Here is a 14700-nt window from a genome sequence, read left to right on the forward strand (position 1 = left end):
TTTTATTATTTGAGTCATTATATTGCACTGCGATTTTATTATTTGAGTAACATTGCATGGGGATTTTATTATTTGAATCATTATATTGCACTGGGATTTTATTATTTGAATAACATTGCATTGGAATTTTATTATTTGAGTCATTATATTGCACTGCGATTTTATTATTTGAGTAACATTGCATGGGGATTTTATTATTTGAGCCATTATATTGCACTGCGATTTTATTATTTGAGTCATTATATTGCACTGCGATTTTATTATTTGAGTAACATTGCATGGGGATTTTATTATTTGAATCATTATATTGCATTGGAATTTTATTATTTGAGTAACATTGCATTGGAATTTTATTATTTGAGTCATTATATTGCACTGCGATTTTATTATTTGAGTAACATTGCATGGGGATTTTATTATTTGAATCATTATATTGCACAGGGATTTTATTATTTGAGTCGTATTGCATGGGGATTTTATTATTTGAATCATAATTCTTGCATTGAAATTGTATTATTTCAGTCATTATATTGCATAGGGATTTTATTATTTGAGTCATTATCTTACAGGAATTTTTATTTGGGAAAAACAAGTAGTTCCTCTTTCCAGTGCAAAGAAGATGGAAAATCCAGAAGATGAAGTTTGCATCACAAGTCCATTTTATCTGAACTTGTCCATGGAGCGGTGTAAAGAAATCCTTTGGAAGGGAAATGACCCTGACTGGCAGTCATCTAGATCCAGAACACAACCATACACTACTTCATGTGGGTTTTTTATTATTTGATGTTGTACCCTGTAATATCATAAGTGGTTGGGGCTTTTTTTGGTGCACCCTTGCACCTTTTTTCACAGATATTTGAAAGGGGTCATGCAAATGCATCATTACAGGTGCACATAAACAGCTGTCTAGATTGTTTGCTTTCTTGTGCTCTGTGTCATTAACACAAATTACTTTTTCACTCTCAACAATGCAGCAGGCTTCTCATTGAAATGTATCATACTTTGAGTCAATCAGCAGGAGGCAGCAGTGTGTTATATAACACTGTGTCCAGTTAGTAAAAGGCAGCAATGTGTTATATTGCATTGTGTCCAATTAGTAAAAGGCAGCAGCCTGTTATATAACCTTGTGTCCAATTAGTAAAAGGCAGCAATGTGTTATATTGCATTGTGTCCAATTAGTAAAAGGCAGCAGCCTGTTATATAACCTTGTGTCCAATTAGTAAAAGGCATCAGTGTGTTATATAACCTTGTGTACAATTTGTAAAAGGCAGCAATGTGTTATATTGCCTTGTGTCCAATTAGTCAAAGTCAGCAATATGTTATATAACCTTGTGTCCAATTAGTAAAAGGCAGCAATATGTTATATTACTTTGTGTCCAATTAGTCAAAGGCAGCAGTGTGTTATATTACCTTGTGTCCAATTAGTCAAAGTCAGCAATATGTTATATAACTCTGTGTCCAATTAGTAAAAGGCAGCAAGGTGTTATATTACTTTGTGTCCAGTTAGTCAAAGGCAGCAGTGCTGTGTTATATTACCTTGTGTCCAGCTAGGAAAAGGCAGAAATGTGTTATGTTACTTTGTGTCCAGTTAGTCAAAGACAGAAATGTGTTTTATTACTTTGTGTCCATTTAGTCAAAGGCAGCAATGTGGTATATTACTTTGTGTCCAGTTAGTCAAAGACAGCAATCTGGTATATTTGTGTCCAATTAGTCCAAGGCAGCAATGTGGCATATTACTTTGTCCAGTTAGTCAAAGACAGCAGTGAGGTATATTACTTTGTGTCCAATCAGTCAAAGGCAGCAGTGTGGTATATTACTTTGTGTCCAGTTAGTCATAAACAGCAATGTGTTGTTTTTTTTACTTTGTTTCCCAATTAGTCAAAGACAGCATTGTGTTATATTACCTTGTGTCCAATTAGTAAAAAGCAGCAGTGTGTTATATTACCTTGTGTCCAATTAGTCAAAGGCAGCAATGTGTTATATTACTTTGTGTCCATTTAGCCAAAGGCAGCAGTGTGTTATATTACCTTGTGTCCAGTTAGTCAAAGGCAGCAATGTGTTTTATTACTTTGCGTCCATTTAGTCAAAGGCAGCAATGTGGTATATTACTTTGTGTCCAATTAGTCAAAGACATCAATGTGGTATATTTGTGTCCAATTAGTCCAAGGCAGCAATGTGGCATATTACTTTGCCCAGTTAGTCAAAGACAGCAATGAGGTATATTACTTTGTGTCCAATTAGTCAAAGACAGCAATGTGTTGCTTTTTTAACTTTTTGTCCAGTTAGTCAAAGACAGCATTGTGTTATATTACCTTGTGTCCAATTAGTAAAAGGCAGCAATGTGTTATATTACTTTGTGTCCAGTTAGTCAAAGGCACAAATGTGTTATATTACCTTGTGTCCAGTTAGTCAAAGAGAGTAATGTGTTATATTACTTTGTGTCCAATTAGTAAAAGACAGCAATGTATTATATTATTTTGTGTCCATTTAGTAAAAGGCAGCAATGTGTTATATTACTTTGTGTCCAATTAATCAAAGACAGCAGTGTGGTATATTACCTTGTGACCACTTAATCAAAGGCAGCAGTGTGGTATATTGGCAGTGAGTCCACTCAGTAAAAGGCATCAGCGTTTTATTGCTATGATGCCAGTGAGTAGATGGCAATGTGGTGTATTGCCATGAGTCCAATCAGTAAAGGGCTGCAATGTGTTTTAATGTCATGATACTAATCACTGAAAGGCAGCAGTGTATTATATTTTCTGTGAATCCAGTCAGTCATGCAGCAGTGTATTTTATTTCTGTGAGTCCAGTTAGTCAAAGGTATCAATGTGTTCAAATAGGTAAAATATGAATTTTAACATACAAATATTACATGTAGAATTCTCTGTAACTATTTATTCAATCTCACAGCAACTGCAAGGTGAGGAACAAAAGTGTTGACATGACTTTTTTCAGTGTTAAGTATGCTGTATATTTAAAACAAGAGGCCCACTTTTAGTTGAGCCTACTATTTATTAGCTAGAAAAGACATAAATAAAAGAAAGGTCAAACACTATTAACATTGTGGTGTGGGAAGATGGATATATGGACAAACAGATGGACACAACTGTTTCAAAGGGTTCATGATGTTGAGTTTCAATAAAAAATTACAGACTTCCAAATAAATATGATTTCAGTCTTTTTAATATGTGTATTTATTTAGGTTTGTCTGCAGTAATATAATAGTATTTGATAAAAGATAAGGAAGCCCCAGAAAATAGTAGTGTTTGGGACCAGCTTCACACCTAAAGGAGAACAACATAAGGCTTAAAGGATTTGGCTTACCACAATCCTCACTCGTCATAAGGCTTAGAGGATTTGGCTTACCACAATCCTCACTATTCATAAGGCTTAGAGGATTTGGCTTACCACAATCCTCACTATTCATAAGCAGATCTGTGAAGCTGCAAAAGAAGAATGTCACATTTTACAATTAGTTCATGTCACTACAGTACTAAGGTCACTGACAGTTCCAGCTGCAAACAGCTCTTTGAGATTGTGAACATTAAGCTGATGTCCAGGAATAAGTGTGCACCACTTCCAGTGACCTTTTGTCTGGTCGCCCTTCGGGATCTGTTTGCAGATTTCTTTTATGACTGTAACAGTCCATTAGAGATAAGCGTGACAATACAATTTCAATTGACTCATTGTCGCTATACAATTTTGAGACAGAATATCAATGGCAGTCTATAACAGTATATGAATCTGTCTCTATGGATTTGGTACAGTTGTGACGAAGAGTGCCCCAAAGTCATGTGACTTTGATCCTTTTCCGATATCACTGCTGCTTGAATGCTTAAATTCAATATTGCCTTCACCAACCAATCTTATCAATCCTTCTCTCTCATCCAGGGAATTTCCATCATTTTTCAAAACTGCCATTGCAAAGTCTCTGTTGAAGAAACTGACACATGACCATAATGATGTAAAGAACTATTGCCCTGTCTCTAACTTCCCATTCATGTCAAAAATCTTAGAAAAAGTTATTCTATCCCAGCTTGCATCTTATCTGAATTCAAAGTCTTTTTAGCAATGTACAGTCTACATATCGCCCTCGCCATATTACTGAAACTGCCCATCTGAGAGTAATTAATGACCTTCTCGCTGTATTGGTTAGTGAAAAGATTACATTCCTCACCCTCTTTGACTTGTCTGTGGCATTTGACACAGTACAACATCATATATTACTTAAGTGTTCTGTCTCCATCATGTGGTATTCACAATACAGTCTCACTACATGGTTCAATCAACAGAAAACAAATTGTGTTTGTAAATGGAAAACATTCCAGCCCAGTTGATCTTTGTTTTCATGTTCCACAAAGCTTTGTTCCAATTACCGTGTTGTCTTCAGTCTGTACATTAACCCACTCTCCATTGTCATAGATCGACATCCAGTGTCTGATGAATTGTATGCCAATGACACTCAAATATACAAATCTAGTTCCTCAACTGAAGTTGAGGCTGCCATCCAAGGCACAGAGAGGAGCGTTTCCGATGTGAAATCATGGATAACATGTAACAAGATTGAGAGAGGAGCATTTCCGATGTAAAATCATGGATAACATGTTACCAAGATTCAGATGAATGATTTATAAAATTGAAGTCATCTGGATCGTAATGCAAAGACTGTCTCATTCATATCCTTTACCTCAAACAGCTGACTACCCATCTGAACCAGAATCAAGCACATAATTTGTTCACTATGCTGCATTTTGTTGACTGCTTCCAGTCCAGTATACCAATCTGACCTCACAAATGTGTACACCCCATCTAGAAACTTACACTACTCTTCCAATGCTTGTATTCTCATTGTTCCCACTGTTAAAACAAAGTCCTATGGACACTCTTTTGCGTACCCAGGCACAGCTACATGGAACAAAATGGACATTGATCTTAGACACAAGGGCAGTATGATCTAAAGTGCTTTTTAAACTCAGCTCCAAGATCAGACCTAGAGACTTAATGTTTACTTCCTTAATTATTGTCAGCATGCTTTAATTCGCAATTTGTTAGGAACAATCAATAGAACAAACAACATAGACTCTGATCTGCAGGCACAATGTGCTAATGGCAGATCAGGATCTTTGTTGTTTGCAGTTTGACTTGTGTTACTTTTTTCTGATCAAGTCTACTACTCATTTCATAATTTTTTAAAAGAGGGTTGGGCGTCTGTTACCTTGAACTTAGATTTAAAAATGATATATTGTTCTTTGAACATATTCAGTTACAAATCCATTTGAATCCAGTTTGCTTAAATTATTATGCTGTCTTCAGCTGCCCATGTTTTTATTTCATTTGCACACGTTCGTGATATTTTTGCTCACTCTCAATTTTTATGGAAGTAGTGTACTAACAGGAAAATTAAGTTGTGTGACTAAGTTTGTTCCAGATGCATTGGAATCCACTGGAAAAAAGGGGAGAGTGTTTATTTGTTATGAGTGTAACTGTTTATTAGTGATGGATGTTTACGAGTGACAAGTGTTCATTAATGATGGGTGTTTATGAGTGATGCTAGTATATGAGTGATGGGTGTTCATGAGTGATTTGTGTTTTTGAGTGATAGGTGTTTTTAAGTGATGGGTGTTTATGAGTGATGAGTATTTATGAGTGATGGGTGTTTATGAGTGATGTGTGTCCATGAGTTATGTTTGTTTATGGTGATGTTTGTTTATGAGTGATATGTGATTATGAGTGATATGTGTTTATGAGTGATGTGTGTTTATGAATGATGGGTGTTTATGAGTAATGGGTGTTTATTAATGATGTGTGTTTATGAGTGATGGGTGTTTTTGAGTGTTGGTTGTTTATGAGTGATGTGTGTTCATGGGTTATTTGTGTTTATGAGTGATGGGTGTTCATGAGTGATGTTTATGAATGATGGGTGTTTTCGGGTGTTTAGAAGACAGGTTTCACTCAGATATCGTTTGTAAATACCTATTTTTTTGGAATTAATCATTGCTCAAGTGAATGAAGTCAGTTATTGTACTTTAAGAATTATGTTTTATATCGTCCCAGATGAGGAGTTAGAACTGCTTCTGAAAGCCAAGGAGTTTGCTGAGAAAATGGAGGCAGAGTTTTTAGCAGAACATGAAATGAATGCCCCTTCCCTAAAACCAAACCAGTCATATGCACTGAAGAAATCCATCATAAAGCATGGTGATGGTAACCACTTGGGTATATCACTCACTGTTCCAAGGATATTTGATCCTGTCAGCATAAATTGGTAAGCCTGTTATAGCAGAATTGCATTTAAAAAAAGCATGTTGTTAACTATATTTTTTATTCTCCTTTTCTTTTTCATTAAATCAATTAATAGACAGTAACTTATTCCCTAGTGTCGTAATACATTGCCTACATGGTCTCCAGACTACCATAGTAATGTGGTGCAGTTTGTCTTGTCTTTGTACCTTGTGCAGTGTCTGAGTAGTTGTGTGAGATGAGGCCTCTATCCAGCACAATGAGTTAATGTCGCAGGGCCCTTGGTTGATTTTTATTATATAATTTGTGTTCTGATGGAATATTGAACAGTCTTCAATATTATATCCATTTATAATATATTAAATATAATACATTATACATAATAAAAAAATGTTGATAAAACTGTTTATCTCTATTTATTCATAAAGTGCTTTATAGTTATCAATAGAAATATATGTATCTTTAACCCTAGTAGTATGGGAGCCATATATTTATGGATGATGTCACCTGGCTGTATATGCGGGAACCTAGCTCTGTGTACAGATACCATATTTAATTACATTCTCTGGTTTGCACGTTTTGTTTGAATCCTGTATGTTCAGTTTCTCACTAGTTTCTCTGCTAACAAATGTGCTGGTCTCTATCATATGTTGACAAGTTTTGCACCTTTTATCACCACAGGGTTCAGATTTACTAAGGTTGTCTTGGTTACTGATTGGCGTTAGCTTCGTCTTGACTAGATTTTGGGTCTCAGGAAGGCTACTACAGGTTTGTTCAGAATGATTAACTTTAGTGTGTCACACGATTCCTCAATGGGCCAGTGTTTCCTGATGATTTGATCTATTTTCGGGTTGTCTGGACGGTAGGTCAGGATAAATGGTATCTGATCAGCCTTTGCCTAATCTCTCAATATTTTAGTAGGTCATCGTGGATTGTTTGTTTAGCCCTTTGGGTTGCCTCTGCTATCAGGTCTTTGTCGTAGTATTGGTTAATCAAATGTTCTGACAGATCTTCAGATCTGATTTTGGAATGTTTTATCGTCGGATCAGATTCTGGATATCCTCAGTGCCTGGCTATATGGGATGTTACAAATGAAGTGTTTTGGATGACAACTGCTTGAGCGGAGATGCTTGTTTTTGTCAGTTGGTTTTGAGTAGATGTCTATATGGAGTTTGTTTTGTACCAGTCTGGTTGTTGTGTCCAGGAAGACATGGTTTGAGTTGGAGACTTCTGCTGTGAATTTCATTGAAGGATGGAAGTTGTTTGCCTTTCATGTGAAATCATCCAGATTTTCTCCTCTATGTTGCCACTTCATTTCTATATCATCGATGAAGTGTACCCAATGGTATGGTGTAAGTTCCAACGATGCTAAAAGCTGACCCTACAATTTTCCCATAAAAATATTAGCATACAAAAGGAGCTATCTTTGTATCCATTGTGGTCCATTGATTTGGAGGTAGTTTTCTTCATTAAATTCAAAAGTTATTGAGTTTTAGGACAAGCTCCAGGAGTTGGACTGGGAAGTGAGTGGGTGGATTGTCTATAGTTCTTGTTTCCCATGCTTCCCTACACGCCTTTATCCCTTCATTGTGTGGTATGTTAATATATAAAGATGTGACGTCTAAGGAAACAAGCAATGTATTTGGCAGTAACGGTTTGCTTGCTTTGCTTTTCATGAGGAAATCTGTTGTTTCCTGAAGATATGATGGTAATTTGTGGATATGTGGTCTCATGAAATGATCCAAATAATCTGATATTCTTTCTGTGGGATGCCTGTTACTAGAGATTATAGGTCTGCTGGTCTATGTGCCTGATTTGGTACAAACTATCTCATACAGATATGGCGACTATGTTGATAAAGAAACTTCTATTTGTTTCAAAATGCCAACAAGTTGAAGTTGACAATTTTTTGAACCCCCTGGCAACAATCAGGTTAGAAATTATATGAATTTATATGAATGAAATGACTAAGTTTATACATTTTTTATATCTTTGATGCCTTATGTTTTTAAAAATGTTAGAGAGGTACAAACAAGCAAGAGGGCATGTGAATATTATAGGTGTATTGTAAGTCCTTTAAGCACTGCTGTGGGAGAACCAATTAGAACAGTATGCTGAGAAAAATTCAAATCTCCAGTCTCAGATGAGTAGAAGGATGAACATTAAGGAACTGACCATTACATTTAGGAGGGGGCATGGGTTTGCTTTTCTTAATTTCCTGCCTCCAAATAGCATGACCACCAGCCCTCCCCCCACCAAAAAAAAAGACAGTATTATAGTTGACTATAAAAAAAATTCTAGAGATAAAAGAAACAAAAATAACCTGGTTGGAAAGAAAGTCCCTAAATCCTAGCACTCACTCCCCCTTCCAAAAGTTAAATGGTCAATCCCTAATAACACTTGCTTAACCTTTAAAGGCTCCACTGAACTTTTGAGAGCAGCAAATTTTGATTCTAGTTATGACTGTATTCATCTGTCTAGTTGATTTAAAGGGCAGAAACTTGTATTTTTTAATGTCTCTGTGGTTGTGTCTGTGTTTGTGCACAAGTATGTGCAATAGATATGACATTTCTGATTCTTCTATATAGACATTTTTACTTTTAATTATTAAAATTTGAATTTGTTTTTTTATTCTCATTTGTACAACGTCACTATTTTTTGCCTTACACTGGGATATATATTTGTAAAAACAAACTGCCTTCCCTGTGTATACAATGTATGTTTAAATAGAACAGCCCTTCCCAGGGTACAATGTATGTTTAAATGGAACAGCCTGAAGTTACTTTTGTTTAAGATGTAATACGTTCATTTTTTACCACATCTATTTTCATTGACACATTATTTTGATTTTATTGATTACTATGATGTAGTTTTGATGAAAAAGATCAGACACAATATTTAAAAGAGGCAACCACATTTTTAAAAAAATGTGAAGGCTTTTATTTACTTCTCAGTATTCAAACATTTTTTGCTATACATGAAAGAAGCTATTTACTTCATGCCAGCTTATTATCAGCTACAATTTGCTTGCAGGTTACGCGAAAACTTTGAGAAGGATCCCCAGTCCTCTGTGGCAAGGGCTGATTTGTATGCAGCGTACCTGTGGTTTTGTGAGCAGAGTGGAGTGCTGATGTGTAACCAGGCATTGTTTGGGAAATCTGTTAGGGCAATCTTCCCTAACCTTAAGACAAGAAGAATTGGAGTTCGTGGAAAGTCAAAGTATATCATTTCTTCATAATATCTTAACATAATACTTGCACTCGATTCATGAAGTATATGCCTGTCCTTTTGGTTAAATCAGGCATACAAATAGCAACTTCATGAAGTATATGCCCATCCTTTTTGTCAAATCTGGCATACAAATAGCGACTTCATAAAGTATATTGCCCTCTTTTTGGTCAAAACTAGCATACAAATAGCAACTTCATGAAGTATATGCCTGTCCTTTTGGTCAAAACTGCCATACAAATAGCAACTTCATGAAGTATATTGCCCTCTTTTTGGTCAAAACTGGCATACAAATAGTGACTTCATGAAGTATATGCCCGTCCTTTTGGTTAAATCTGGCATACAAATAACAACTTCATGAAGTATATTGCCCGTCCTTTTGGTTAAATCTGGCATACAAATAACAACTTCATGAAGCATATTGCCCTCTTTTTAGTCAAAACTGGCATACAAATAGTAACTTCATGTAGCATATTGCCCTCTTTTTGGTCAAAACTGCCATACAAATAGCAGCTTCATGTAGCATATTGCCCTCTTTTTGGTCAAAACTGGCATACAAATAGTGACTTCATGAAGTATATGCCTGTCCTTTTGGTTAAATCTGGCATACAAATAGCAGCTTCATGTAGCATATTGCCCTCTTTTTGGTCAAAACTGGCATACAAATAGCGACTTCATGAAGTATATGCCTGTCCTTTTGGTTAAATCTGGCATACAAATAGCAACTTCATGAAGTATATTGCCCTCCTTTTAGTCAAAACTGGCATACAAATAGCAACTTCTGAGCTTTGTATAGTAGTCCTTGTATGTCTTGTGGCACTTGGTCCAGGCAGTCACTCGAAATATGCCACGCTTTGATTTTCTCACCATTCCTGCCTGGTATATCATTATCACCTAACTTTTCTTACAAGTTACCAGCATGCTTACTTGATGTATTGTTATCACCTAACTTTTTCTTTGAATATCTTCCATCATGTTTGTCTGGTATATTGTTATCAGAACTTTTTCTTAGAACCTACCACCAAGCTTGCCTAGTTTATTAATATTTAATAACTTTTTCTTTAACCTGTTTCCACATGGTTTGAATCTTGGGCTTAACCAAAATGGGTATGTGAGGAAGCTTGCCAGAAGCTTCCCACTTATTTATTTGTCTTCACATGGTTTTCCCCGAGTTCTTTCTTCACCAGATATACTGCCATGTATAGCCTATCATGCGCGAAAAATGGCATTAAACCCATAACAATAAAAACAACCTAATTGTTTGAGTTAAATCAGTCTAAAGAAATGAATCATATGTTGTGACCATCTTGGAGGCAGAATGAACTTCCATCGTGGAGAGTTTCCAACATAGACAAGGTAAATAACTTGTATCAACAAACACATACAGTGTGACCCTGCTATAGCATGCTCTTTTATAACATGAATTCGGATATAACACGGTCATGGTGTGGCTCCCAAAATTTCATATACATATATTTTTCTCATATAGGAAGGAAAAAAATTATTTCTTAAAAAGTACGAAAAAATCATTTTTGGGAAGAGATTGCATATGAATAATACAAGATGATTGTGGCGTGGCTCCTGAAACTTTATATCTATTTTTCTCGTACGCAAAAAAATAATTTTTTCTTCTTAAAAGTACGAAAAATAACATTTTAAAAAGTTATTCAGGGATTGCGCAGGGCTTTGCCAGTGTCGCAATTGCAGTTTTGTTTCCTTATTGGTGGAAAATATACATTCTGGCAATTTTTTTTATTGCCGACATTGTTGGCTGTTTAAACTTGTATATATAACCATTGGCTTGGAGTGGAAAAATTCAGAGGCCCCATGAAAGAAATCTGCAAACTTGATACAAAATGCACTGAAATTTATCTATTGTTACATAAATAAATTCTTTGTCCTTATTGACAAACCATCTTAACAGTGCATTGCTATATCATAATCTGCTTATGTTGACATTTAGCAAGAGTACTGTATGTTGTGAGATATCTGCTCTTTTGTTTTGTTGACATTTCTGGTAGCCGAGATCAAGCAGACAAGGCATTATCTCATTATCTTTCATCAGCTTTTTGGCTGCTTGCTAGTAATTAATATATTTACAAAGACTGACATTTGTATGTGGATGGTAAGTAAAATTCCTCTTCTTTCCACTCAGAATTAAATCCTTCAGAACACTGTCATTTTCTGTAGTAATCCCTTTCATCAGACCAGAACACCTGCGTCTCTGTCTTCCATTGACCCTTTCTAAATTTCTGATGCATGAATGGAAGGCAGCATCACTCTGCTAACACAATACCACAATTGTAAAAAAAAAACCAAAAAACCCAAGTTCTTACTTGTTGGTCTATTTAACGGGCAGGGAGGAACGGTAACTACAGTCAACCAAACGATGGCCATATCCTTTGTAAAAAATGTACCCAGATAAAATAGTTTGCTGACATTTCAAAGAAAACAGATTACCTTTGAAGCACTGGTTATTATAAAAACGTACAAAGCAAATGGGAAAAAAATCGTAATCATGCAATACAATTATTTGATGTTGCCACCACAATAAGAAATGGGCATTTGTTTGGTTCTCCAAAGCTTTCCTTTAGTGGTGACTTCAATAATGCATGCATCAAAGAAAGCCAGCTACAATCTTCAATAAAAACAAAGAACCTATCTTCAAAGGAAGTCAGTACTAAGCTTAAATAAAAGCATTGGAATCTGATGGATTGTTTCATTTTCCAACATGACTGGAACATGTTTACTGTGCCATGAAAGTTTCCTTTTTGTAGGAAAAAAGTTTATGCTTACAAACGCTACCAATGGTGGCTTAAAACGCAAACTAACTTTTAACGACTTGGGACATACTGAAAAGTAAATGTACCATATTACACACCACTGGGAAAAAAAATGTGTAAATTGGTATACTAGTAATATTGTACACATCTACTAACAACAATATCTCATATAATCTTTCATACTTTGCTGAGACTTTGTAAAAGTATAAGATGGTCGTATCCTCAAGCATCATGGTTTATCAGTGGAAATTTCAGGTTGTTTTAATTGTATCTCCTAGAAAAAACTTTATATAAAACAATGATGTCATCATGCACCACCAGGACTATCAGGCAAGTACTAAAATATTTTTACTTGCCAAAAATGGACTTGTACTTACCCAGGTGTTATATATAAAAGCTGACAAGATTAATGACCTAAATTCTGTAATGTGGAAGGGTTGTTTCCATGACCATTTTAGTTGGAAGTAATTACATATTGAGACAAGCATGCTGTCCCTCTGGTTGGTGTTTATTAGTAAAACTTTGGACAAAGTTTCAAACAACAAGCCCCCATTATATCTCTATGAACTGTTTCATGTTAGAAAATTAAGGCAACACTCCCAATTTAAGATCAATTTCAGGGCACCAGCTTTCCATCCAAAACCAAATAAAGAACTCTAAGAGATGTTTTCAATATTCAGGATGACCACTTTGGAATGCAAAATGAAATTAGAGGAAGTAAAAATATAATTGAATTTAATTATAATCTAACTCAGTGGATGAAAAAGGTGTGACCTGTTTGATTTGATAAATATGTTACAACTTAAAATATAAATTCACTAATCTTCCTCTTTGTTGTACAACTACTTTTGTACTGTATATACACAACGTACCTAGTTGTAATGTACATACACAACGTACCTAGTTGTAATGTATATACACAATGTACCTAGTTGTAATGTATATACACAATGTACCTAGTTGTAATGTATATACACAATGTACCTAGTTGTACTGTATATACACAATGTACCTAGTTGTACTGCATATACACAACCTACCTAGTTGTACTGTATTATACACAACATACCTAGTTGTACTGTATATACACAACGTACCTAATTATACTGTATATACAAAATGTACCTAATTATATTGTATCTACACAATGTACCTAATTATACTGTATATACACAATGTACCTAATTATACTGTATCTACACAATGTACCTAGTTGTACTGTATATACACAATGTACCTAGTTGTACTGTATCTACACAATGTACCTAATTATACTGTATCTACACAATGTACCTAAATATACTATATCTACACAATGTACCTTGTTGTACTGTATCTACACAATGTACCTAGTCAGAGCATGTTCATTTAAGTATTCTTTTTATTATGTAAATGTATAAAAATGGCATATTATCAGTGCTTTGTGTATGTGTGTGTGTAAATGTACAAAAATGGCCTATTATCAGTGCTTTGTGTATGTGTGTGTGTAAATGTATAAAAATGGCGTATTATCAGTGCTTTGTGTATGTGTGTGTGTAAATGTACAAAAATGGCCTATTATCAGTGCTTTGTGTATGTGTGTGTGTAAATGTATAAAAATGGCATATTATCAGTGCTTTGTGTATGTGTGTGTGTAAATGTACAAAAATGGCCTATTATCAGTGCTTTGTGTATGTGTGTGTGTAAATGTATAAAAATGGCATATTATCAGTGCTTTGTGTACGTGTGTGTGTGTAAATGTATAAAAATGGCATATTATTAGTGCTTTGTGTACGTGTGTGTGTAAATGTATAAAAATGGCATATTATCAGTGCTTTGTGTACGTGTGTGTGTAAATATGTAAAGGTACTTTGAATGTAAATATGCATATAATAGAGGGACACAAGGAGGATTAGTTCCATGTAACTAATTTTGTCATCATCTTTAAATGAAGTCATTATTATTATTATTATTATTTTTATTATTATTATTATAGTACTGAAAAGTGAAAGCAATTAGCACTTTTATGAACTTGATTAAAACAAATGGAAAACAGATTTCCGGTAGAAGGTATTGACTTTCTGTGAAAATATTTGGCAATATTCTCAACAGAACATCATTTTCATTAAAGGGAAACACTGGTTGACCATGAATCAGCACTTGCTGGATGCTGATTGGAAAATTCACTTGACCACAAGAAAATTTCCATTGACCAATTTGAGTTAGGAGAGTAATTTTTCAACCCGTGAAAACATTACCATATTAGTACAACGACATCATCACTAGTGTTTCAAACAATGAAAACTGCAATCTAACACATTAAATTGGTGATTGACTTGGTTTTTTTAATCTGTTTCAGCTTTGACTTTGATAGTGAACACATTCTTTTGAGATGGCCAGTTTTGTTTTAGAACTAAATATTTATTACTAATAGCATATTGAAATTTATTAAATTTATTAAATATTTATTACT

At 34.8% G+C, this 14700-nt stretch overlaps 1 protein-coding gene across 1 annotated transcript in view; it reads left to right on the forward strand.

The window, feature by feature from the left end:
- Positions 1 to 566: 566 nt before the first annotated feature.
- LOC149798524 (transcription factor RFX4-like) overlaps positions 567 to 14700 on the forward strand; it is a 68176-nt gene continuing 54042 nt past the window's right edge. The window contains exons 1-3 of the mRNA XM_089957336.1: positions 567 to 764; positions 6055 to 6262; positions 9271 to 9456. Of these exons, the coding sequence (XP_089813462.1) occupies positions 620 to 764; positions 6055 to 6262; positions 9271 to 9456 (539 nt within the window). The 5' untranslated portion in view covers positions 567 to 619. The remainder of the gene's footprint in view (positions 765 to 6054; positions 6263 to 9270; positions 9457 to 14700) is intronic.

The sequence above is a fragment of the Sinohyriopsis cumingii genome, chromosome 5, assembly GCF_028554795.1.
Source record: "Sinohyriopsis cumingii isolate HCF-2022 chromosome 5, ASM2855479v2, whole genome shotgun sequence".
Classification (NCBI taxonomy): domain Eukaryota; kingdom Metazoa; phylum Mollusca; class Bivalvia; order Unionida; family Unionidae; genus Sinohyriopsis; species Sinohyriopsis cumingii.